General features: G+C 38.8%; 1 protein-coding gene across 1 annotated transcript in view; it reads left to right on the forward strand.

The window, feature by feature from the left end:
• TMOD3 (tropomodulin 3) overlaps positions 1–24,979 on the forward strand; it is a 96,966-nt gene that overhangs the window by 51,928 nt on the left and 20,059 nt on the right. Inside the window, exon 4 of the mRNA XM_007468717.1 lies at positions 24,049–24,171. Coding sequence (XP_007468779.1) covers positions 24,049–24,171 — 123 coding nt within the window. The remainder of the gene's footprint in view (positions 1–24,048; positions 24,172–24,979) is intronic.

Here is a 24,979-nt window from a genome sequence, read left to right on the forward strand (position 1 = left end):
AAAATTATACAGAACTGGTATGACAAAAGGGAATACCCATAAAACTGAAAATTGGACATTTCATGATTTTTCTTTTTGACCATGAACAAAAACTATATACTCATGCCAAATTTCATCTTTTTAGATCATCCCAGACTGCCTCGAAAAGGCCTACAGAGTAAGAACACTTGAGGGTTGTTATATAGAGATATTTTAGTAATTCCATTTTGTGATTTGTGAAATGGTTGTTTATAATTGTACATTTTACAGAATTAAAAGCATATGTCAACATCTGAGAAGGAGGAATTCATCCTAATTAGGTGAAATTCAAGACATTATGTCTTCGATGCATTTTGGGAACATTTTGTCCTACAGTAATGAATGTTCTCCTTTTAATAACTGTAATTTTGTTGACAGAAAAAAAGAAGGTATTAGGCAGCTAATAAGGCACAGCTGACAAAAGATATATTAAGGATTGTTTTTAAATGCATTGTTTACAGTAGAATCCACAATATACATCTGTTAAGTTCATCTAAATCTAACAAGCTCATGGTAGGAATGGTATCATGGTATCAAGTAATCTTGGTAGAGATTAATGGAAATGTCTTTGCTATGAGCTACTATGTTCAAAATGTTGAGAAACTAAGTGTTTAAGAAAATTAAAACAATAACATAATTGCAATATAATGTTCCTTTTGCTTGAAGATATAATATTAAAATGCTGGGAAGCTTTTTACCTCTTTCTCCTTGAAATGTTGCAGAAGATGTAACTGAGTCATAGACCAAGGGTGAAGGAGAGTATTTATTCAGCTCTTTCTCATTCCTGTAAATGTGGTGAAAATGCAGAGTTCTGACTGGTTATTATTTCTCATCATATTTTTACATATCTTGAATATTCTGTCTCCAGGATAGATAAGGCTCAGAGCCTTGCTATGGATTTGACACTTAGAGAAATAATTGGGCCCAGTTTTTAATACTTCTTACTGACTCTCATTTTGCTTTGCTTTGCCAGGAGTCTTCCTCCCCATGTCTAACATCACACTTTACCCTTACCTAGCCTAAGACTTTTTTTCCCCTCATTGTCCCTTATTTCATAGACTAGAGCCTGCTGCACCTTGTACACTCTCTCCTGTGCACCACCAAAGAACCCCTCCCTTAGAGCCACTGACACTCCTAGGTTGGGCTCCTCCCCTCCTTGAAGAGCATGCTTGTGCACCCAGTTGGCCCTTGGGGTACAGCCACCTATTCTTTCTGGTGGTTTCCCTTCCTCTCCTGGATAAAGGAATGCCCTTGGGTTTTCTTTCCAAGAATCTCCTATGCCTTGCTCTGCTTATTACTAAAGGTGAACTTAACCAGATTGCCTTAAACTAAGAGTTCTCATATACTTTCTAGATTATTTATTCACAGTTCCCTTAGCCTTCCAGAAAACTTACTATAGTCACTCTTTTGAAAGATGCTTCCCTCATCTTTCTGAGTACATGATTTCTTTTTGGAGGAAAGGCAGACTTGATTCCTTAAACCAGAAGGATCATAGTTGTAAACGGCCTAAATCAGCAGGATTATGTGACTGAGAGTGTGCAGTTGGTTTCCACTAAATTCAAGATAAAGACTGGCTCTATTTTTGTACTCAAATTTCATAAATTCTAAATGTCCTTTATATACCTCTAAAAAGTGTCTTATCAGGCACTGATATGTAGACTGGGCTATTTAAATTAGTCATGCAGATGTAGGCATCTCCTTTGGAGACTAGTCACTGTATCTTTTGAATGATTCACTCACTACTCCTTTGGGGTGGGGAGTTAGCCTGATGGATTGTTCATGTTTTATGGGAAACTTTTCCTGTATAAACGTACCCACTCTGGATATTCCTTTCCCTCCAACATGTCTGTATATAATTTGCATACCACAGAATTTTGATTTTAATTGTTCCACAGTCATACACTGTGAGGCTCTGTTATTAGGTTTTTTATTTTTTAATAGATCTTTATTGGAGTATAATTGCCTCACAATACCATGACAGTTTCTGTTGCACAACAAAGCGAATCAGCCATATGCATACACATGTCCCCATATCCCCTCCTTCACGAGCTTCCCTCCCATCCTCCCTATCCCATCCCTCTAGGTCATCGCAAAGCACCGAACTGATCTCCCATGCTTTGCTCCTGCTTCCCACCAGCCAACTATTTTACATTCAGTAGTATATATATGTTGATGCTACTCTCACTTAGCCCCAGCTTTGCCCTCCCACCCCATGTCATCAAGTCCCTTCTCAATATCTACCTCTTTATTCCTGCCCAGCAACTAGTTTCATCAGTACCTTTTTTTTAGATTCCATATATATGTGTTAGCATACGGTATTTGTTTTTCTCTTTCTGACTTACTTCACTCTGTATGACAGACTCTAGGTCCATCCACCTCACTACTAATAACTCAATTTCGTTTCTTTTTATGGCTAATATTCCATTGTATATATGTGCCACATCTTCTTTATCCATTCATCTGTCGATGGACATTTAGGTTGGTTCCATGTCCTAGCTATTGTAAATAGTGCTGCAGTGAACATTGTAGTGCATATCTCTTTTTGAATTATGGTTTTCTCAGGGTGTACGCCCAGTAATGGGATTGCTGGGTCATATGGTAGTTCTATTTTTAGATTTTTAAGGAACCTCCATACTACCTTCCATAGTGGTTGTATCAATTTACATTCCCACCAACAGTGTAGGAGGGTTCCCTTTTCACTACACCCTTGCCAGCATTTATTGTTTCTAGCATTTTTGATAATGGCCATTCTGACTGGCGTGAGGTGATACCTCATTGTAGTTTTGATTTGCATTTCTCTAATTATTAGTGATGTTGAGCATCTTTTCATGTTCTTCTTGGCCATCTGTATGTCTTCCTTGGTAAAATGTCTATTTAGGTCTTCTGCCCTTTTTTTTTTTTTTTTTTTTTTTGCAGTCCGCGGGCTTCTCCCTGTTGTGGCCTCTCCTGTTGCGGAGCACAGGCTGCGCACGCGCAGGCTCAGCGGCCATGGCTCACGGGCCCAGCCACTCCGCGGCATGTGGGATCCTCCCAGACCGGGGCACGAACCTGTGTCCCCTGCATCGGCAGGCGGACTCTCAACCATTGCGCCACCAGGGAAGCCCCCCTTCTGCCCATTTTTTAACTGGATTGTTTGTTTATTTGACATTGAGCTCTATGAGCTGTTTGTATATTTTGGAGATTAATCCTTTGTCTGTTGTTTCATTTGCAAATATTTTCTCCCATTCTGAGGGTTGTCTTTTTGTTTTGTTTATGGTTTTCTTTGCTGTGCAAAAGCTTTTAAGGTTCATTAGGTCCCATTTGTTTATTTTTGTTTTTATTTCCGTTACTCTAGGAGGTGGGTCTAAAAAGATCTTGCTGTGGTTTATGTCAAAGAGTGTTTTTCCTATGTTTTCCTCTAAGAGTTTTATAGTGTCTGGTTTTACATTTAAGTCTTTAATCCATTTGGAGTTTATTTTTGTGTATGGTGTTAGGTAATGTTCAAATTTCATTCTTTTACGTGTAGCTGTCCAGTTTTCCCAGCACCACTTATTGAAGAGGCTGTCTTTTCTCGATTGTATGTTCTTGCCTCCTTTGTCATAAATTAGGTGCCCATATGTGTGTGGGTTTACCTCTGGGCATTCTATCCTGTACCACTGATCTATCTTTCTGTTTTTGTGCCAGTACCATACTGTCTTGATTACTGTAGCTTAGTGGTATAGTTTGAAGTTGGGGAGCCTGATTCCTCCAACTCTGTTTTTCTTTCTCAAGTTTGCTTTAGCTATTCAGGGTCTTTTGTATTTCCATACGAATTGTAAGATTTTTTGTTCTACTTCTGTGAAGAATGCCATTGGTAGTTTGATAGGGATTGCATTGAATCTGTATATTGTAGTATAGTCATTTTCACAATATTGATTCTTCCAATCCAAGAACATGGTATATTTCTCCATCTGTTTATGTCATCTTTGATTTCTTTCATCAGTGTTTTATAGTTTTCTGAGTACAAGTCTTTCGCCTCCTTAGGCAGGTTTATTCCTAGGTATTTCTTTCTTTTTGTTGCAGTGGTAAATGGGAATGTTTCCTTAATTTCTCTTTCTGATTTTTCGTTGTTGGTGTATAGGAATGCCAGAGATTTCTGTGCCTTAATTTTGTATCCTGCAACTTTACCAAATTCATTGATTAGTTCTAGTAGTTTTCTGGTGGCATCTTTAGGATTTTCTATGTATAACATCATGTTACCGGCAAACAGTGGCAGTCTTACTTCTTCTTTTCCAATTTGTATTCCTTTTATTTCTTTTTCTTTTCTGATTGCCATGGCTAAGACTTCCAAAACTATGTTGAATAGTAGTGGCGAGAGTGGACATCCTTGTCTTGTTCCTAATCCTAGTGGAAATGCTTTCAGTTTTTCACCATTGAGAATGATGCTTGCTGTTGGTTTGTCATATATGGCCTTTATTATGTTGAGGTAGTTTCCCTCTAAGCCCACTTTCTGGAGAGTTTTTATCATAAATCGGTGTTGAATTTTGTCAAAAGCTTTTTCTGCATCTACTGAGATGATCATATGGTTTTTATTCCTTAATTTGTTAATGTGGTGTATCACATTGATTGATTGGCATATATCGAAGAATCCTTGCATCCCTGGGATAAATCCCACTTGATCATGGTGTATGATCCTTTTAATGTGCTTTTGGATTCTGTTTACTAGTATTTTGTTCAGGATTTTTGCATCTGTGTTCATCATTGATAGTGGTCTATAATTTTCTTTTTGTGTGATATCTTTTTCTGGTTTTGGTATCAGGGTGATGGTGGCTTTGTAGAATGAATTTGGGAGTGTTTCTCCCTCTGCAATTTTTTGGAAGAGTTTGAGAAGGATTGGTGTTAGCTCTTCTCTAAATGTTTGATAGAATTCGCCAGTGAAGCCATCTGATCCGGGACTTTTGTTTGTTGGAAGATTTTTAATCACAGTTTCAATATCAATACTTGTGATAGGTCTGTTTATATTTTCTAATTCTTCCTGGTTCCGGCTTGGAAAATTGTACCTTTCCAAGAATTTGTCCATTTCTTTGTTGTCCATTTTATTGGCATATAGTTGTTTGTAGTAGTCTCTTATAATCCTTTGTATTTCTGCAGTGTCAGTTGTGATTCCTCCTTTTTCATTTCTAATTTTATTGATTTGCTCCTCTCCCTTTTTTCTTGATGTGTCTGGCTTAGGGTTTATCAATTTTGTTTATCTTCTCAGAGAACCAGCTGTTAGTTTTATTGATCTTTGCTATTGTTTTCTTCACTTCTATTTCATTTATTTCTGCTCTGATCTTTATGATTTCTTTCCTTCTACTGACTTTGGGTTTTCTTTGTTCTTCTTTCTCTAGTTGTTTTAAGTGTAGGGTTAGATTGTTTATTTGAGATTTTTCTTGTTTCTTGAGGTGAGATTGAATTGCTATAAACTTTCCTCTTAGAACTGCTTTTGCTGCGTCCCATGCGGTTTGGGTTGCTGTGTATTTGTTGTCATTTGTTACTATGTTTTTTTTTATTTCTTCTTCAGTGATCTCTTGGTTATTTAGTAGCACACTGTTTAGCATCCATGTATCTGTGTTTTTTACAGTCTTTTTCCTGTAATTGATTTCCATTCTCATAGCATCATGGTCAGAAAAGATGCTTGATACGATTTCAGTTTTCTTAAATTTTCTGATGCTTGATTTATGACCCAAGATGTGATCTGTCCTGGAGAATGTTCCATGTGCAGTTGAGAAGAAAGTGTATTCTGCCACTTTTGGGTGGAATGTTCTATAAATATTAATTAGATCTATCTGGTCTGTTGTGTCATTTAAAGCTTGTGTTTCCTTATTTATTTTCTGTTTGGATGATCTGTAAGTGGGGTGTTAAAGTCCCCTACTATTATTGCATTACCGTCGATTTCTCCTTTCATGGTTGTTAGTCTTTGCCTTATGTATTGAGGTGCTCCTATGTTGGGTGCATAAACATTTATAATTGTTATATCTTCTTCTTGGATTGATCCCTTGATCATTATTTGTAGTGAACCTCCTTACCTCTTGTAACAGTCTTTATTTTAAAGTCTATTTTATCTGATACGAGTATTGCTACTCCAGCTTTCTTTTGGTTCCCATTTGCATGGAATATCTTTTTCCATCCCTTCACTTTCAGTCTGTATGTGTCCCGAGGTCTGAAGTGGGTCTCTTGTAGACAGCATATATATGGGTCTTGTTTTTGTATCCATTCAGCCAGTCTGTGTCTTTTGGTTGGGACTTTTAATCCATTTACATTCAAGGATATTATCGATATATATGTTCCTATTCCCATTTTCTTAATTGTTTTGGGTTTGTTTTTATGGGTCTTCTTCTTGTCCTGTGTTTTCCGCTTAGAGAAGTTTCTTTAGCACGTGTTGTAAAGCTGGTTTGGTGGTGCTGAATTCTCTTAGCTGTTGTTTGTCTGAAAAGCTTTTGACTTTTCCATCGAATCTGAATGAGATCCTTGCTGGGTAGAGTAATCTTGGTGGTAGTTTTTTCTCTTTAATCACTTTAAGTATATCCTGCCACTCCCTTCTGGCCTGCAGAGTTTCCACTGAAAACTCAGCTGATAACCTTATGGGGACTCCTTTGTATATTATTTTTTGTTTTTCCCTTGCTGCTTTTAATAGTTTTTCTTTGAATTTAATTTTTGTTAGTTTGATTAATATGTGTCTTGGTATGTTTTTCCTAGGGTTTACCCTGTTTGGGACTCTCTGTGCTTCCTGGACTTGGGTGACTATTTCCTTTCCCATATTAGGGAAATTTTCCACTCTAATCTCTTCAAATATTTTTTCAGACCCTTTCTTTTTCTCTTCTTCTTCTGGGACCCCTATAATTCGAATGTTGGTGCATTTAGTGTTGTCCCAGAGGTCTCTGAGATTGTCTTCAATTCTTCTCATTCTTTTTTCTTTATTCTGCTCCTCGGCAGTTATTTCCACCATTTTGTCTTCCAGCTCACTTATTTGTTCTTCTGCCTCCATTATTATGTTATTGATTCCTTCTAGTGTATTTTTCATTTCAGTTATGGTGTTGTTCATCTGTTTGTTTGTTCTTTAGTTCTTCTGGATCTTTGTTAAACATTTGTTGTATTTTCGTGCTTCCATTCTGTTTCTGAGATTCTGGATCATCTTTACTATCATTACTCTGAACTCTTTTTCAGGTAGATTGCCTATTTCCTCTTCATTTGTTTGGTCTTGTAGGTTTTTACCTTGCTCCTTCATCTGTGACATATTTTCTTGCTGTCTTTTTTTTTTTTTTTTAATGAGTGGGATTGTGTTCCTGTTTTACTGGTTGTTTGGCCTGAGGCTTCCAGCACTGGAGTTTGTAGGCTATTGGGTAGAGCTGGGTCTTGGTGCTGAGATGAGGAAGTCTGTGAGATCTCACTCCGATGAATATTCCCTGGGGTCTGAAGGTGTCTGTTAGTCTGGTGGTTCAGACTCAGAGCTCCCACTGCAGAAGCTTCCACCCGACCCCGGGCTAGCAAATCAAGATCCCGCAAGCCGCATGGGGTGCCAAAAAAAAAAAGAACAATAACAAAGTTAAAAAAAAAAAAATTAGACTAGGAAACTAACAGATATGTTAGAAAGAATGTAAAAATAAAAATATAGATGAATCAAAAGTGGAAGGTACATCAGTACCACAATAGTAAAAAAAGAGGAGGAGGGAAAAGAAAAATAATAATAAATAAAAGGAGGGGGGGAAGGCCTTGGCTGTGGAGAGCAGGGCCTAAGCAAGGGCGAGGTTTGGGTGGTGGGCAGGGCCAATGCTCAGGACCCACAGCACTGGAAAAGGCCCTGGGGGCTGTGTGGGGTGGGGCTTAGGCTCAAGGAACTGAAGGGTCCCAGTCTCAGAGGGCAGGGGACCTCACCTGGGAGCGCAGTAGGCTTCCTGGGCTCGAGTGGGTGGGGCAAATGCCCTCCTCTCCTCTCCTGCTCCTCCAGGTCTGGGGTGTGGAAGGGCCCCTCCCGCCTGCGTCTCCTGATCTCCCTGGCCTCCTTCCTATGCCCCCAGGATCCATGTGGCCTGGAGGGGGCTTTGGAAAGGTGGGGAACCAGCTTGGGAGCTCAGCAGGCTCCCTGGCCCCAGTGGTCCAGGCGATCACCCTCCACTCCTCTCCTGCTCTTCCCAGAGAGTCCCTCCCACCTGCCTCTCCTGATCTCTCCGGCTTCAGGGGTGCCGATCTTGTCTGGCCTCTACTTCTTCTCCCCACTAAGTCCCCCTACATCCTACTGATTCACTCTGGGGTTCCTCCCATTTCCTTGGGGATTAGAGTCCTCCATCAGTGGCTGGCACATGCCCTAGTTGTGGGGAGACGCTAACTCTCCGTCCTCCCGTACCACCATCTTGACTCCTCCCCCCATGTTTTTTGTTTTTAGTTGATTTAAGCCTGTATATCCTCTTGATGCATTGCTCATTTTATAATTATGGAATGACCTTCTTTATCCTTGGTAATATTCTTTGCTCTGAAATCTACTTTGTCTGATATTAATATAACCAATCTTGCTTTCTTCAGGTTAGTGTTAACATAGTATATCTTTTCTATTTGTACCATCAGTTCTTTGTTCTTTTTCCAACTTTTTTTTTGTTTGTTTCATATCTTCCATGTCTCTATATAACATTTTGAACATATGGAATATAATTATAATAACTGTTTTAATATCCTTACTTGCTGATTTTATCATCTGTCATTGCTAAGTCAGTTTTGATATATTGATTTTTTTTTCTCTTCCTTACGGGTTGAATTTCCGTGCTTCTTTGCATGCTGGTAATTTTTCATTGGATACCAGACATTATGAATTTTAACTTTTTGGGTGCTGGATATTTTGATACCCCTATAAATAGTCTTGAGTTTCATTCTGAGACAAGATTAAGTTACTTGGAAACAATTTGGTCATTTGATCCTTTAGGGTCTTGCTTTTCAGATTTGTTAGGTGGGACTGCAGCAGTGTTCGGTCTAGGGCTCATTATTTCTCCACTACTGAGGCAAGACTCTCCTGAGTTCCCTACCCAATGCCCTGTGAATTATGAGGTTTTCCAGTCTGGCTGGTGGGAGCACGTTCTATTCCCAGCCCTGCATGAGCCTGTGCACTGTTATTTCTAATTTTTTTCAGGTGGTTTTTTTCCTTCGCCCAAGGTAGTTTCATCATGCACATGTGCTGCTCTGCTGAACACTAAAAGGCAACCCTCTGCAGATCTCCAGAGTGCACTGTGTAACTCTGTCCTCTCTGGCACTCTGTTCTATAAATGCTGGCTGCCCTTTTCTTTCTGGACCTCAGCTGTGTCTCTTTGGTTCAGATAGTTCCCCAGGCACTGCCTGGGTTCTGTTCCCTGTGCTGCAGCCTGGACACTTTTCTCCAGGCAGTAACCTGGGCAGTCATGGAGCTTACTTTGTTTCTCATCTCTCAGGAATCACTGTTCTTTTTTGCCTGATGATCAGTGTCTTGTAAACTTTCTTATATTTTGTCCATTTTGGGGTTGTTTCAGTCATGGGTAAATCCTGACCCTATTACTCCATCTTGGCCAGAAGTGGAAGTCTCCAGAATCATATACAATAGATATCCTGTTTCCCCAACTAGAGTATAAGCTCTTCAAAGTAAAGAATCTCATATTTCATTTTCTTTATATTATCTTTCTAGCTCATTATCTAGTATATACAGGCTCACGAAACATTTGTTGAATAAAGAAGCATTTTTTGGTGATCATATTGTAGTATTGAGCAGGTGTCATGTGTGCTGTTGGGTCAAACCAAAAATGACTTTCCAGTATCTGCCCACTCATCCTTTGGTTTGGTTGATTTGAGGTTTGTGCTCTTCCTGTCAAAAGGATATCCCAAAGCCCCCTGTGGAGATTATAGTGGCCTAGTTCCCTTAAATCTTTTCTGGAACAAGGTAGCTTATAAACATTCACGTAGTAAAATTAGCTAGGGCCTTTCACCTCTGTAGAAATTAAATAACTAAGAGACTGCTCTGTTTCTAGTTATTGTACTTTTTTTTTTTTTTGTAGTACGCAGGTCTCTCACTGTTGTGGTCTCTCCCGTTGCGGAGCACAGGCTCTGGACACACAGGCTTGGCATACATGGCTCACGGGCCCAGCCGCTCCATGGCATGTGGGATCTTCCCGGACCGGGGCACATGTCCCCGTGTCCCCTGCATCAGCAGGCGGACTCTCAACCACTGCACCACCAGGGAAGCCCCTAGTTATTGTACATTGTATATACTTAGCAAGGATGGGACCATGACTAAGATAATTCTTAACCTTGTGGTAGCTGTAACTTGATATCAGAGCAAAAGAGATGAGGACTTGTGAAGAAAGGTCCTGGCAATAAAATTGTTAAAATGGTTCATACTGTCTTACTTATTTTAGAACAATAACAAGGATCTTGGCAAGATATTCCTTTTTTTTTTTTTTTTTTCTCCTCTTGGCACAAACACAGGTTTGGATAAATGCCATGCAGTTAAGCTACCATTATATAAATTCTTATCTTGGTTTCTTCTATTTCCTTAGCTGCCATTTTGTAGTTACAGAAACATTACTGAACTCTTTCAACATTCTTAGCAACCAAGAGTCATAGCCCTGTTTTTGTTTTGTTTCATTTGGGGGTGGCAAGCATATATTTTCATACTTGTCTGAGAGATTTTTTCTGATCTTGTTATTGCTTATTTTCATATTTTGCTACAATGTAAAAAACTGTAATTTCAGTTTTTAAAAAATCCAGTTTTAGATGTTGCTTTGTTAAATAAGGTATTTAGATAGAATGCTGTGTACTGAAGAATAGAAGTGAATAACCATTTTTTAAGACATTATGTTATTTCAAATAAATACAAATATTAAAAGTTATAAGTCAGAGCTTTTGGAACATATTTCAAGGACAGGAAAAGTAAAATTAGATCAGTACAGGAGTACTCATCCTAATCTTTTCAGAGATGTAATTATACAGATTAGCACTTTATCAACATGAGTAGGTAAAAATCAGAATCATGTAGGGAGCTGTTTCAAAAATATCCATGCCTAGTCAATGTTCATTTTCTGAGTTTAGGAATCACTGATATAGGGCTTCCCTGGTGGGGCAATGCTTAAGAATCTACCTGCCAATGCACGGGACATGGGTTCAATCCCTGGTCCAGGAAGATCCCACACGCTGTGGAGCAACTAAGCCCATGTGCCACAACTACCGACCCTGCGCTCTAGAGCCCGTGAGCCACAGCTACTGAAACCCGCATGCCTAGAGCCCGTGCTCTGCAACAAGAGAAGCCACCACAGTGAGAAGCCAGCACGCCGCAACGAAGAGTAGCCCCCGCTCGCCACAACTAGAGAAAGCCCGTGCGCAGCAACAAAGACCTAACTCAGCCATAAATGAATGAATGAATGAATGAATGAATGAATGAATGGATTTTAAGAAAAGAATCACTGATACAGATACTTGGGACTTTATGGTTTTCAGTCCTCCTGGGTTGTTTGTTTTGGAAAACTCTCTGTGTCTCTGTCACGTACACATGCAAGAAATTCCAGAGAAAATAAGAATAACTGATTAACATGTGTCTATTGCGTTTACTGTATACCAGTTGCTTTATATATGTTAAATCATTTTATCAGAATGAGACTGAAATTTCTATAAGGAATAATCCATGATTTTTAAAAAAACATATCAGAAGAAAGATGATCATAATAAAATGGTGTACTAATTTTGTTAACAGATGGTTTTGGATAAAAGCAGTATCAAATTTACACATTTCCCTACCCTTTGCAAACACACACACACACACACACACACACACACACACACACACAATACCTATACGTCGAATAAAAGCTGAACATTTCACTCATCCTGCAAGACATTGAGGGCACAAATCACATTAACCATTATAATGGAGATCTATTTATCAGCATCTCTTAGTAATTAAGATTTGTAACTTAAATCTAATTTATATGAGACTAATTTAAATTAACACACATGTTTAGAAATGCATTTTCTGTTAATATGGAATCAGTCAAGCAGTTTGCTAATTATGTATTTCCCAGAGAACAGCTGATTTTAACTAAGAAGTACAAGCACTATCTGGCTATATGTGTTTAAGGTGCAACCCACATCATAAAATTTACCCATTTAAAGTGTACAATTCAGTGGTTTTTAGTACATTCACAGAGTTGTATAACTATCACCATAATCTTAAGTTTAGAACATTTTTATCATCCCAAAAGGAAACGCTGTACCTATGAATAGTCTCCATTCCTCATTCTATTCTCCAGCCCCAGAAAACCGCTAATCAACTTTCTGTCTCTAAATTTGCCTATTCTGGACATTTCAAATAAATGGAATCATACAGTATGTATTTATGACTGACTTCCTTCACTTAGCATAGTATTTGGGAGTTTCATCTGTGTTTTAGCATGTTTCAGTGTTTCATTCCTTTTTATGGATGAATAATATTTCATTGTATAGAAACACACACTTTGTTTCTCCATTTATTAGTTGATGGACATTTGGAGTGTTTCCACTTTTTAGCTATTATGAATAATGCTGCTGTGAACACTTGTGTACAATTTGCTATGTATACCTACTAGTGGAATTGCTGGGTCATTTAGTAACTTTTTTTTTTTTTTAAGATGTTGGGGGTAGGAGTTTATTAATTAATTAATTTATTTTTGCTGTGTTGGGTCTTCGTTTCTGTGCGAGGGCTTTCTCTAGTTGTGGCAAGCGGGGGCCACTCTTCAGCGCGGTGCGTGGGCCTCTCACTATTGCGGCCTCTCTTGTTGCAGAGCACAGGCTCCAGATGCGCAGGCTCAGTAGTTGTGGCTCACGGGCCTAGTTGCTCTGCGGCATGTGGGATCCTCCCAGACCAGGGCTCGAACCCATGTCCCCTGCCTTAGCAGGCAGATTCTCAACCACTGCGCCACCAGGGAAGCCCTAGTAACTATTTTTTAACAATTTGAAGAACTGCCAGATTGTTTTCCAAAGTGGCTGCACCATTTTACATTCCCACCAGCAATGTATTAGGGTTCCGATTTCTCCACATCCTGGCCAACTCTTGTCTGTCGTTTTGATTATAGCCATCTTAGTAGGTGTGAAGTGATAACATACATTGTGGTTTTGATTTGCATTTCCCTAATGACTAATGGTATTGAGCATTTTTACATGTGCTCTTAGACATCTTATATCTTCTTTGGATAAATGTCTCTTCAAAGAACATTTCACTCATCCTGCAAGACATTGAGGGCACAAATCACATTAACCATTATAATGGAGATCTATTTATCAGCATCTCTTAGTAATTAAGATTTGTAACTTAAATCTAATTTATATGAGACTAATTTAAATTAACACACATGTTTAGAAATGCATTTTCTGTTAATATGGAATCAGTCAAGCAGTTTGCTAATTATGTATTTCCCAGAGAACAGCTGATTTTAACTAAGAAGTACAAGCACTATCTGGCTATATGTGTTTAAGGTGCAACCCACATCATAAAATTTACCCATTTAAAGTGTACAATTCAGTGGTTTTTAGTACATTCACAGAGTTGTATAACTATCACCATAATCTTAAGTTTAGAACATTTTTATCATCCCAAAAGGAAACGCTGTACCTATGAATAGTCTCCATTCCTCATTCTATTCTCCAGCCCCAGAAAACCGCTAATCAACTTTCTGTCTCTAAATTTGCCTATTCTGGACATTTCAAATAAATGGAATCATACAGTATGTATTTATGACTGACTTCCTTCACTTAGCATAGTATTTGGGAGTTTCATCTGTGTTTTAGCATGTTTCAGTGTTTCATTCCTTTTTATGGATGAATAATATTTCATTGTATAGAAACACACACTTTGTTTCTCCATTTATTAGTTGATGGACATTTGGAGTGTTTCCACTTTTTAGCTATTATGAATAATGCTGCTGTGAACACTTGTGTACAATTTGCTATGTATACCTACTAGTGGAATTGCTGGGTCATTTAGTAACTTTTTTTTTTTTTTAAGATGTTGGGGGTAGGAGTTTATTAATTAATTAATTTATTTTTGCTGTGTTGGGTCTTCGTTTCTGTGCGAGGGCTTTCTCTAGTTGTGGCAAGCGGGGGCCACTCTTCAGCGCGGTGCGTGGGCCTCTCACTATTGCGGCCTCTCTTGTTGCAGAGCACAGGCTCCAGATGCGCAGGCTCAGTAGTTGTGGCTCACGGGCCTAGTTGCTCTGCGGCATGTGGGATCCTCCCAGACCAGGGCTCGAACCCATGTCCCCTGCCTTAGCAGGCAGATTCTCAACCACTGCGCCACCAGGGAAGCCCTAGTAACTATTTTTTAACAATTTGAAGAACTGCCAGATTGTTTTCCAAAGTGGCTGCACCATTTTACATTCCCACCAGCAATGTATTAGGGTTCCGATTTCTCCACATCCTGGCCAACTCTTGTCTGTCGTTTTGATTATAGCCATCTTAGTAGGTGTGAAGTGATAACATACATTGTGGTTTTGATTTGCATTTCCCTAATGACTAATGGTATTGAGCATTTTTACATGTGCTCTTAGACATCTTATATCTTCTTTGGATAAATGTCTCTTCAAATCCTTTGCTTATTTTTAAATTGGGATGTCTTTTTATTACTGATTTTTGTCAGTCAGTCAAAAGATTTATTATTGATAAACACTTTTTATATATTCTAGATATGTTTCTTATCAAATATATGATTTGAAATTTTTCTTCTCTCATTCTGTAGTTTGTCTTTTCATTTTCTTGGTGGTATCATTGTCCCACAAAGTTTTAGATTTTGATATAGTTCAATTTATGTATTCTTTGCTTTTGTTGTTTGTACTTTTTTTTGTTTTACAATAACCTTTTAAATTTTATTTAATTATTTACTTTTGATGCATTGGGTCTTTATTCCTGCGCACAGGTTTTTTCTTTAGTTGCAGGGAGCAGGGGCTACTCTTTTCATTGCGGTGTGTGGGCTTCTCATTGCGGTGGCTTCTCTTGTTGTGGAGCGTGCGCGGGCTCTAGGTGCACAGGCTTCAGTAGTTGTGGAACACGGGCGTAGTTGCTCCATAGCATGTGTGATCTTCCTGGAGCAGAGATCGAACCTGTGTCCCCTGCACTGGCAGGCGGATTCTTTTTATTTTTAATTAATTTATTTATTTTTTTGCTTTGTTTTGTTGTTTTGGTTTTTTTTAACATCTTTATTGGAGTATAGTTGCTTTACAATGGTGTGTTAGTGTCTGCTTTATAACAAAGTGAATCAGTTATACATATACATATATTCCCATATCTCTTCCCTCTTGCATCTCCCTCCTGCCCACCCTCTCTATCCCACCCCTCTAGGTGGTCACAAAGCACCTAGCTGATCTCCCTATGCTATGCGGCTGCTTCCCACTAGCTATCTGTTTTACGTTTGGTAGTGTATATATGTCCATGCCACTCTCTCACTTTGTCCCAACTTACCTTTCCCCCTCCCAATATCCTCAAGTCCATTCTTCAGTAGGTCTGTGTCTTTATTCCCATCTTGCCCCTAGGTTCTTCATGGCCTTTTTTTTTTTTCTTAGATTCCATATATATGTGTTAGCATACGGTATTTGTTTTTCTCTTTCTGACTTACTTCACTGTGTATGACAGACTCTAGGTCCATCCACCTCACTACAAGTAACTCAATTTTGTTTCTTTTTATGGCTGAGTAATATTTCATTGTATATATGTGCTACATCTTCTTTATCTATTCATCTGTTGATGGACACTTAGGTTGCTTCCATGTCCTGGCTACTGTAAATAGAGCTGGCAGGTGGATTCTTAACCACTGTGCCACCCGGGAAGTCCTGTTGTTTGTAATTTTGTTGTTATATCTAAGAAATCATTCCCTAACTCAAGGCCATGGATATTTACTCAGGGTTTTTTTTCCCTCAGTTATAGTTTTAGCTCTTACAATTAGGTCTGTAATTCATTTTGAATTAATATTTGTGTATGGTATGAAATATAGGGTTCCAACTTCATTCTTTTGCATATAGCTTTCCAACTGTCCAAGCACTATTTGTTGAAAAGACAACTCTTGCTCAATTGAATTGTCTTGGTATCCTTGTAGAAATTCAATTGACCGTAAATATGAGTTTATTTCTGGGTTCTCAATTCTATTTCATTGATGTAAATGTCTTTCCTTGTACACCATAACACTATCTTGATTACAGTAACTTTGTATTTAGGTTTTTTTAAAATTATTTATTTATTTATTTATTTATTTTTGGCTGCGTTGGGTCTTCGTTGCTGCGTGCGGGCTTTGTCTAGCTGTGGTGAGCGGGGGCTACTCTTGGTTGCAGTGCGTGGGCTTATCATCGTGGTGGCTTCTTTTGTTGCTGAGCATGGGCCCTAGGCACGCAAGCTTCAGCAGTTGTGGCTTGCGGGCTTTAGAGCGCAGGCTCAGTAGTTGTGATGCACAGGCTTAGTTGCTCCACGGCACGTGGGATCTTCCCAGACCAGAGATTGAATCCATGTCCCCTGCACTGGCAGGTGGATTCCTAACCACTGGGTCACCAGCGAAGTCTCGTATTAAGTTTTGAAATTGGGAAGTGTGAGTCGTTCAGCTGTTCTTCTTTTTCAAGATTGTTTGGCTATTCTGGGTTTCTTGGATTTCCACATGAATTTTAGAATCACCTTGTCACTTTCTGCAAATAGCTGAGATTTGTTTAAGGGGTTAAGTCTATAAAGAGTTTGAGGAGAACCGCTTAAGTACTGTATTCATAATACTAAACTTATTTTATCCTTTCTTACAAAAGTAATTTTCTTTACTTTTAATTTTCTATAACAAGATTTTATATATACACATTAAAGTATAATTCTTACAGTGTATTCATGTTTAATCATGTAGAAATATGAAGTGATTACTTTTTGTAGTGTTAAAAACACAATACTGTATAAGCTAAATACCTCTGCAACAAAAATCTCTACGTACAGAGAAATTGTAAAGAGGAGTATCAGAAAAGGTACCGAATTATTTCACAGCTGTATAAATAGAGCAAAATTCTGTGTCACAGAATTTCCATAAGCCCTTGGAAATTTTGTTTTGCTTTGTTGTTTTTTTCTGATGAGATCCATTTTGTAAGTATTAGCAAAAGTTTATGTATGGGGAAAAGTTAGATAAGAATAATGCCTCGGGACTTCCCCGGTGGGACAGTGGTTAAGACTCCACACCCCTAGTGCAGGGGCCCTGGGTTCGATCCCTGGCCAGGGAACTAGATCCCACATGCATGCTGCAACTAAGAGTTTGCATGCCACAACTAAGGAGCTGGTGAGCTGCAACTAAGGAGCCTGCCTGCTGCAACTAAGACCTGGTGCAACCAAATAAATAAATAAATAAACATTAAAAAAAAAAAAGAGAGAGAACATGCTGATGGGGGATTGGAACTCCCTTCTGCAAAAAAAGAAAAAGAAAAAGAATAATGTCTCTATGGACTGTGGATGAAGATTACAAAAATAAACATTTTAGATTTTTATAACGCTTTAGATTCCATTGGTCCCTAGAATAAGACATAGGCAGCTTTTTGATAGTTTATATAGTTTTGTTTACTAAGTGAATACCATAATCCAGTGTTTCTTGACCTTGGCTGCTATGCATTAGAATTCCTAGAGAGCTTTTGAAAATCCAGATGTCCCATACAGCACATCAGACCAGTTAAATCAGAAGCTCTGGGGGTGGGACTTGGACATCAGAATTTATTAAAATTTTCCAGGTGAATCCATTGTGCAGCCAACATTAGCCATGGAGATAGACACCTGAAAGTGCTGGTAAGATTTTGCTCAGGAAAATGTAATTATCCTGAAATGGCAATTAAAGGCATGCCATCTGAATTGTATGCCACTTTGTTATATCAGCCACTGTGAAAAGTATTAAGGAATTATCAGAATGTAATGATTTGGATTTGCCTTCATCTGTGAACTAATGATAAAAGGTTATCTAATAATCACCAGAACTCCAAAGTTTGGTACTAAGAGGATCAGTTACGTTCCACCATATAGATAAGCATTTGTTTGAGTTGAAACACTGCTAAAGAGTTAAGTTTGAAAGCCACCAGTTTACTGGAAAAATTACTGGGTTGAGAGTTTGGGAACCTGTGTTCTAGTGCTAACTTTGCTGTGTAACTTTGAACCAGGGTATTTATATTATACTTTATACAATGAGGTAGTTGAGCTAGAGGTGATCACCAGATTATTTATTCAACTAATTGGATTGCCTGCTGTGAGCTAGGAAATGTAAGGATGGAACAGAACATTGAAAAGCTCACAGAGGACAGACAAACATGCAAAATGAGTAAGTGTAGCCACAGTGAAATGTTCAGGGAATTAAGGGAGCACAGAAGTGTACTTCATCTGCTTCAGCATTGGGACAAATGTGGTAGTTTTCTATTTAACAACCATTTACAAATTCCTTCTTCCTTACTGGCAGAATCCATCTCTGAAATAGACTGAAAAAGCCAGATGCTTGCTTTTCAAGCTACCCTTGCAGGTGGGGCATGGACATGTGACCTGGTGCTGGTCAGTGAGACCAGAGAAGAAATCTATCAGACAGTTTTCCTTATAAAAGTCAGCAGTTGAGAAAGTGCCCTTCCTTCCTGCCCTGACCTTGCCGCATGAGGATGTGATACGTAGTGTTACAAAGGTCATCTTGAGACTAATGGCCTGAGAACAGAGGCTTCCATGCTAGTTATAGACAAAGAGAAAAACAGAGCCTGGATCTTTGACGTCAACATTGAGCTGCTGACCCAACCCTTCAGCCACCTACCTGTGGAGATAAAAAATACTTATTGTTGGGCTTCCCTGGTGGCGCAGTGGTTGGGAGTCCGCCTGCCGATGCAGGGGATACGGGTTTGTGCCCCTGTCTGGGAAGATCCCACATGCCGTGGAGCGGCTGGGCCCATGAGCCGTGGCCGCTGAGCCTGCACGTCCAGAGCTTGTGCTCCGCAACGGGAGAGGCCACAGCAGTGAGAGGCCCACGTACCGCAAAAAAAAAAAAACAAACCCAAAACAAAAAAACTTATTGTTTAAACCCATGCTGCTTTGACAGTGATCTGTGGATCAGCGGTATCAGCATCACCTGGGAGGCTGGTTAGAAATACACATTCTTAGAGCTCATGTTAGACCTGCTATATCAGAATCTGCACTTTAATAAGATCACTAGGTAGATGACATGCACATTAAAGCTTGAGAAGCACCAGTTTAAACCACTTTAAATTGGGTATTTTGTTATATGCAGTTAAAAGCATCCTTACTAATATAAATACATTGTAGATTGGCCAAGTGCCATTTTTTAAATAAGAAAATACTTGCTTAGAAAGACTTCTGATTCAGATGTAAGAAGTTGCAAGAGACCTCTTATTCTCACCAATACAAGCAATATAAGCTACATTAATCGTAGTTTAAAAAAAAAATCAGAAAGCTTGAAGACACAAATCTTAGTGGCTCCAGAAAGTGGCAAGCCCTCCATAAGAGAGGTGATCCAAAAAAGAAAAAGGTGATCCATTCTGCATTCTTTCCTGACTGAAATATAGGGAAAAGGAGGAAACTACCATAGAGAGGAGTAAGGAGAAGTCAGCCTAACTTTTAAACTTTTAATGGCTGTGTATAGGCCGGCATGGTAGATTAGAAATCAGAGAATCCCTAGAGCAGCACCATCCACTAGAACTTTATGCCATGATTGGGAATGTTCAGTATCTGTGCTAACCAGTATGGTAGCTACTAGCCAAATGCAGCTAGTGTGACTGAGAAACTGAATTTTAAATTTTAACTAATTTAAACTTAAATAGTCACATACTGTATTGAACATATCATATTGAACAGTGCAGCTCTAGAGACAGGGTGAGACTGCATTACCCTCCAGTTCTTTGCTTCAGGCCTTCATTTAGTGCTAGAGATACTACTCCAAGAACTGAGGCAGTGAAGCAGAGCTGAGAGAAAATTCCTGAGGCATAGGTTTTTAGCTCGGAAGATTGAGAGAGAGACAGGAGAGCTGAGAGAAATCCCTTTCAAGCCATCTCCCACTTCCCAAAGTGTAGAGCAGACAACATAAGCATCTGGCTGAAAGATCTGCCAAGGCCCCAAAAGTGGGAAAGTTGGGGGTGGAACTGGAAAACAGAGCTCCTAGAAATCTGGCAGCCAGGACTACACATCAGGAGCAATGTGGCTACTTTACAGTTCAAAACAGTAGGCAGTGGTTACTCAGGAGATCTCCAGAACCTCACCAGAGTTCTAATCCTAGGCCTTGCTGAAGATTAAGTCCTGATCCTGTCCTCAAAATGTTTGAAGCCAGTGAGGAAATAAATCAAACTACGTTGCAACAAAAAGCCCACAGCCAACATCATCCTCAATGGCGAAAAACTGAAAGCATTTCCACTAAGGTCAGGAACAAGACAAGGTTGCCCACTCTCACCACTCTTATTCAACATAGTTTTGGAAGTTTTAGCCACAGCAATCAGAGAAGAAAAGGAAATAAAAGGAATCCAAATCGGAAAAGAAGAAGTAAAGCTGTCACTGTTTGCAGATGACATGATACTATACATAGAGAATCCTAAAGATGCTACCAGAAAACTACTAGAGCTAATCAATGAATTTGGTAAAGTAGCAGGATACAAAATTAATGCACAGAAATCTCTGGCATTCCTATATACTAATGATGAAAAATCTGAAAGTGAAATCAAGAAAACACTCCCATTTACCATTGCAACAAAAAGAATAAAATATCTAGGAATAAACCTACCTAAGGAGACAAAAGACCTGTATGCAGAAAATTATAAGACACTGATGAAAGAAATTAAAGATGATACAAACAGATGGAGAGATATACCATGTTCTTGGATTGGAAGAATCAACATTGTGAAAATGACTCTACTTCCCAAAGCAATCTATAGATTCAATGCAATCCCTATCAAACTACCACTGGCATTTTTCACAGAACTAGAACAAAAAATTTCACAATTTGTATGGAAACACAAAAGACCCCGAATAGCCAAAGCAATCTTGAGAACAAAAAATGGAGCTGGAGGAATCAGGCTGCCTGACTTCAGACTATACTACAAAGCTACAGTAATCAAGACAGTATGGTACTGGCACAAAAACAGAAAGATAGATCAATGGAATAGGATAGAAAGCCCAGAGATAAACCCATGCACATATGGTCACCTTATCTTTGATAAAGGTGGCAGGAATATACAGTGGAGAAAGGACAGCCTCTTCAATAAGTGGTGCTGGGAAAATTGGACAGGTACATGTAAAAGTATGAGATTAGATCACTCCCTAACACCATACACAAAAATAAGCTCAAAATGGATTAAAGACCTAAATGTAAGGCCAGAAACTATCAAACTCTTAGAGGAAAACATAGGCAGAACACTCTATGACATAAATCACAGCAAGATCCTTCTTGACCCATCTCCTAGAGTAATGGAGATAAAAACAAAAATAAACAAATGGGACCTAATGAAACTTCAAAGCTTTTGCACAGCAAAGGAAACCATAAACAAGACCAAAAGACAACCCTCAGAATGGGAGAAAATATTTGCAAATGAATCAACTGACAAAGGATTAATCTCTAAAATTTACAGGCAGCTCATGCAGCTCAATAACAAAAAAATAAACAACCCAATCCAAAAATGGGCAGAAGACCTAAATAGACATTTCTCCAAAGAAGATATACAGACTGCCAACAAACACATGAAAGAATGCTCAACATCATTAATCATTAGAGAAATGCAAATCAAAACTACAATGAGATATCATCTCACACCAGTCAGAATGGCCATCATCAAAAAATCTAGAAACAATAAATGCTGGAGAGGGTGTGGAGAAAAGGGAACACTCTTGCACTGCTGGTGGGAATGTGAATTGGTTCAGCCACTATGGAGAACAGTATGGAGGTTCCTTAAAAAACTACAAATAGAACTACCATATGACCCAGCAATCCCACTACTAGGTATATACCCTGAGGAAACCAGAATTCAGAAAGAGTCATGTACCAAAATGTTCATTGCAGCTCTATTTACAATAGCCCGGAGATGGAAACAACCTAAGTGCCCGTCGTCGGATGAATGGATAAAGAAGATGTGGCACATATATACAATGGAATATTACTCAGCCATAAAAAGAAACGAAATTGAGCTATTTGTAATGAGGTGGATAGATCTAGAGTCTGTCATACAGAGTGAAGTAAGTCAGAAAGAGAAGGACAAATACCGTATGCTAACACATATATATGGAATTTAAGAAAAAAAAATGTTATGAAGAACCTAGGGGTAAAACAGGAATAAAGACAGAGACCTACTGGAGAACAGACTTGAGGATATGGGGAGGGGGAAGGGTGAGGTGTGTTAGGGCGAGAGAGAGACATGGACATATATATACTAACAAACGTAAGGTAGATAGCCAGTGGGAAGCAGCCGCATGGCACAGGGAAACCGGCTCGGTTCTTTGTGGCTGTCTGGAGGGGTGGGATAGGGAGGGTGGGAGGGAGGGAGACAAAGAGGGAAGAGATATGGGAACATATATATATGTATAACTGACTCACTCTGTTATAAAGCAGAAACTAACACACCATTGTAAAGCAATTATACCCCAATAAAGATGTTAAAAAAAATAAAATAAAAAATAAAAGTACAAAAAAAAAAAAAAAGCCCAAATTCAGCTCAACTGTAGAGCATGTTACTTCAGCACTGACCTGAGTGGCACATTCCTTTCTAGGAATAAATGTCATTTCCTTTAGTCTCTGCTATAGTTTTATACAAAAATGCCCAATACGAAGTCAGAGATCTTAAGACACATGTGGCCTATAGTCAAGAAAAGTAAACAGTCAATAGAAGACCAGAGATGACCCAGATATTGGTGTTATCAGTTTGGAACTTTATAATAAAAATCTCAGAAAATCTGGTGGACAAGGCATGTGTGAAGAGATGAAGAATTTTGGCAGAGAGATGGAAGCTAATTTTTTTTAACAAGAACCAAGTGGAAATAATAAAAAAAGAAATATAATATCAGAAATTAAATCTTTTAGATGGGCTTAGCTGAAAATACCTGACCAGCTTTGGTCAGATTCCTGGGAGCAATCTGTATTGTGGAAGGATTTCTTATGAGTTACACTGATTGATATTTACCTTGAACAGGAATTGTACAACATTCACTACACTGATTATTAAGCCCTCAAATATTTCTTTTGATAGAACACTGCATAGATTCATCAGGTCACATATTCTCACACATTTTCCTGGTAATTTTCTGATAGAAAAGAAAATAATTGGAGGTTGTGTGAATCCACACATAGGCCTTCCTAGATCACTTAGTTAGGATTTTCACCTGTATCAGGGGGGAAACCAGAGTCAGTCTTGGTAACAGTCCCACCATGTGTAAGTACCTCTTGTTTGGTTGGCTTGTGCTGCAGCTATATCATTATCATTTTCCATTCCCTTCATGTTTTCAGTTTTGCATTGAACATATGGTAATAAAATACTGATTTTCACATAATAAATACTGTAGGTTTCTAGAATAACTAGTTTCTTAACAGGTAACCTTGTTAGTGTCATAGAGGCTTAGAAGAACAGTGACAGAAAGGTTCAGACTACCACTCAGGACATACAGGAATTTCTTTGCAATTAGAACTTGAATTTCTGGAATTAGAATTGCCTCTGCCATCCCCCAAGGGACTGTAGCAGTTCCTTGCTTAAGAATAAGAAAATGAATTCTGTTTTTTCCTTAATTTATAGATTTTTTTGGTTTATTCATTTATTTTTTGATTTAGTATTTGTAGAATAACTCATAATTACTCCAAAAAGAGCCTATTTTTACTTTAACAAATGGGAAAATTTCTTGGTTCATTTCTTTTTCTTGTTCCAACTTACATGGCCAAAGTGTTGTCTTAGAAACTTATAAATACATACCGAAGATAAAACAAAATTATTGTAGATGTTAATCTTGACCTTTTACTTCAGCTGCACATACTTCTAATCATTTTTGTAAGAATAAAATGGTGAGTTACTAGCAGTAGTAATGAAACTAACAAACTGCTTTATTTTACAGGGAAAATATTTATCCCTAAGCAGACACCTGTACAGACTTTTACAGAAGAAAAAGTATCTCTTGATCCAGAACTAGAAGAAGCTTTGACAAGTGCTTCTGATACAGAATTGTGTGATCTCGCAGGTATCTCCTAAAAAATTAATTTGTGAATGGTATAGAGGGGAGGAAAATACCAGCACACACCTTATACACACTATACAAATGCTTGCTTTGCCCAGCAGAGTGCTGTTGAATAAGTAACCGTACATTTGGCTTTGTTTTTTACAATATAAATCTGACATAAAGGATTTAGTTTCTTTAAATTCTCTTAATGGTGAAATTTTTATATTAATGGAATTTATTGATTATTGGATGTCTTTTCCCATGTTGCCATCTTTGAAAGTCTTTTTAAAAATCTTTCATCAGCTGGTGCTCAGCTAGAAGCTGTCTCCAGGGTCTACTGCCAACCCTTTTTATTAGAAGACCCAGAAACGGGTAACTGGAAATTAGATAAAATAGTCAGTCCTGAGCTATACTCACCACTTTCCCAACTTTTCTGAAGATATATGGAACATTCCAAACCTCCCTGTGATTTTCATCATTACCAGTTTCTTATCTGGACCAGTATCTGCCCCCAGCTGCCTCCACCCACACCCATTTTTCTAGATAGAAAAATATGACACATGGGGAGAGGTTAGTACCAAATAACTTTAAGAACTAACATGTTTAAAAGGAGCAGTGATGGGGGCTTCCCTGGTGGCGCAGTGCTTGAGAGTCCGCCTGCCGATGCAGGAGACACGGGTTCGTGCCCCGTTTCGGGAAGATCCCACATGCCGCGGAGTGGCTGGGCCCGTGAGCCATGGCCACTGAGCCTGCGCGTCCGGAGCCTGTGCTCCGCAAATGGGAGAGGCCACGACAGTGAGAGGCCCGCATAACGCAAGAAAAAAAAAAA

This window comes from Lipotes vexillifer, unplaced genomic scaffold (genome assembly GCF_000442215.2).
Source record: "Lipotes vexillifer unplaced genomic scaffold, Lipotes_vexillifer_v1.1 scaffold268, whole genome shotgun sequence".
NCBI classification, from domain to species: Eukaryota; Metazoa; Chordata; class Mammalia; order Artiodactyla; family Lipotidae; genus Lipotes; species Lipotes vexillifer.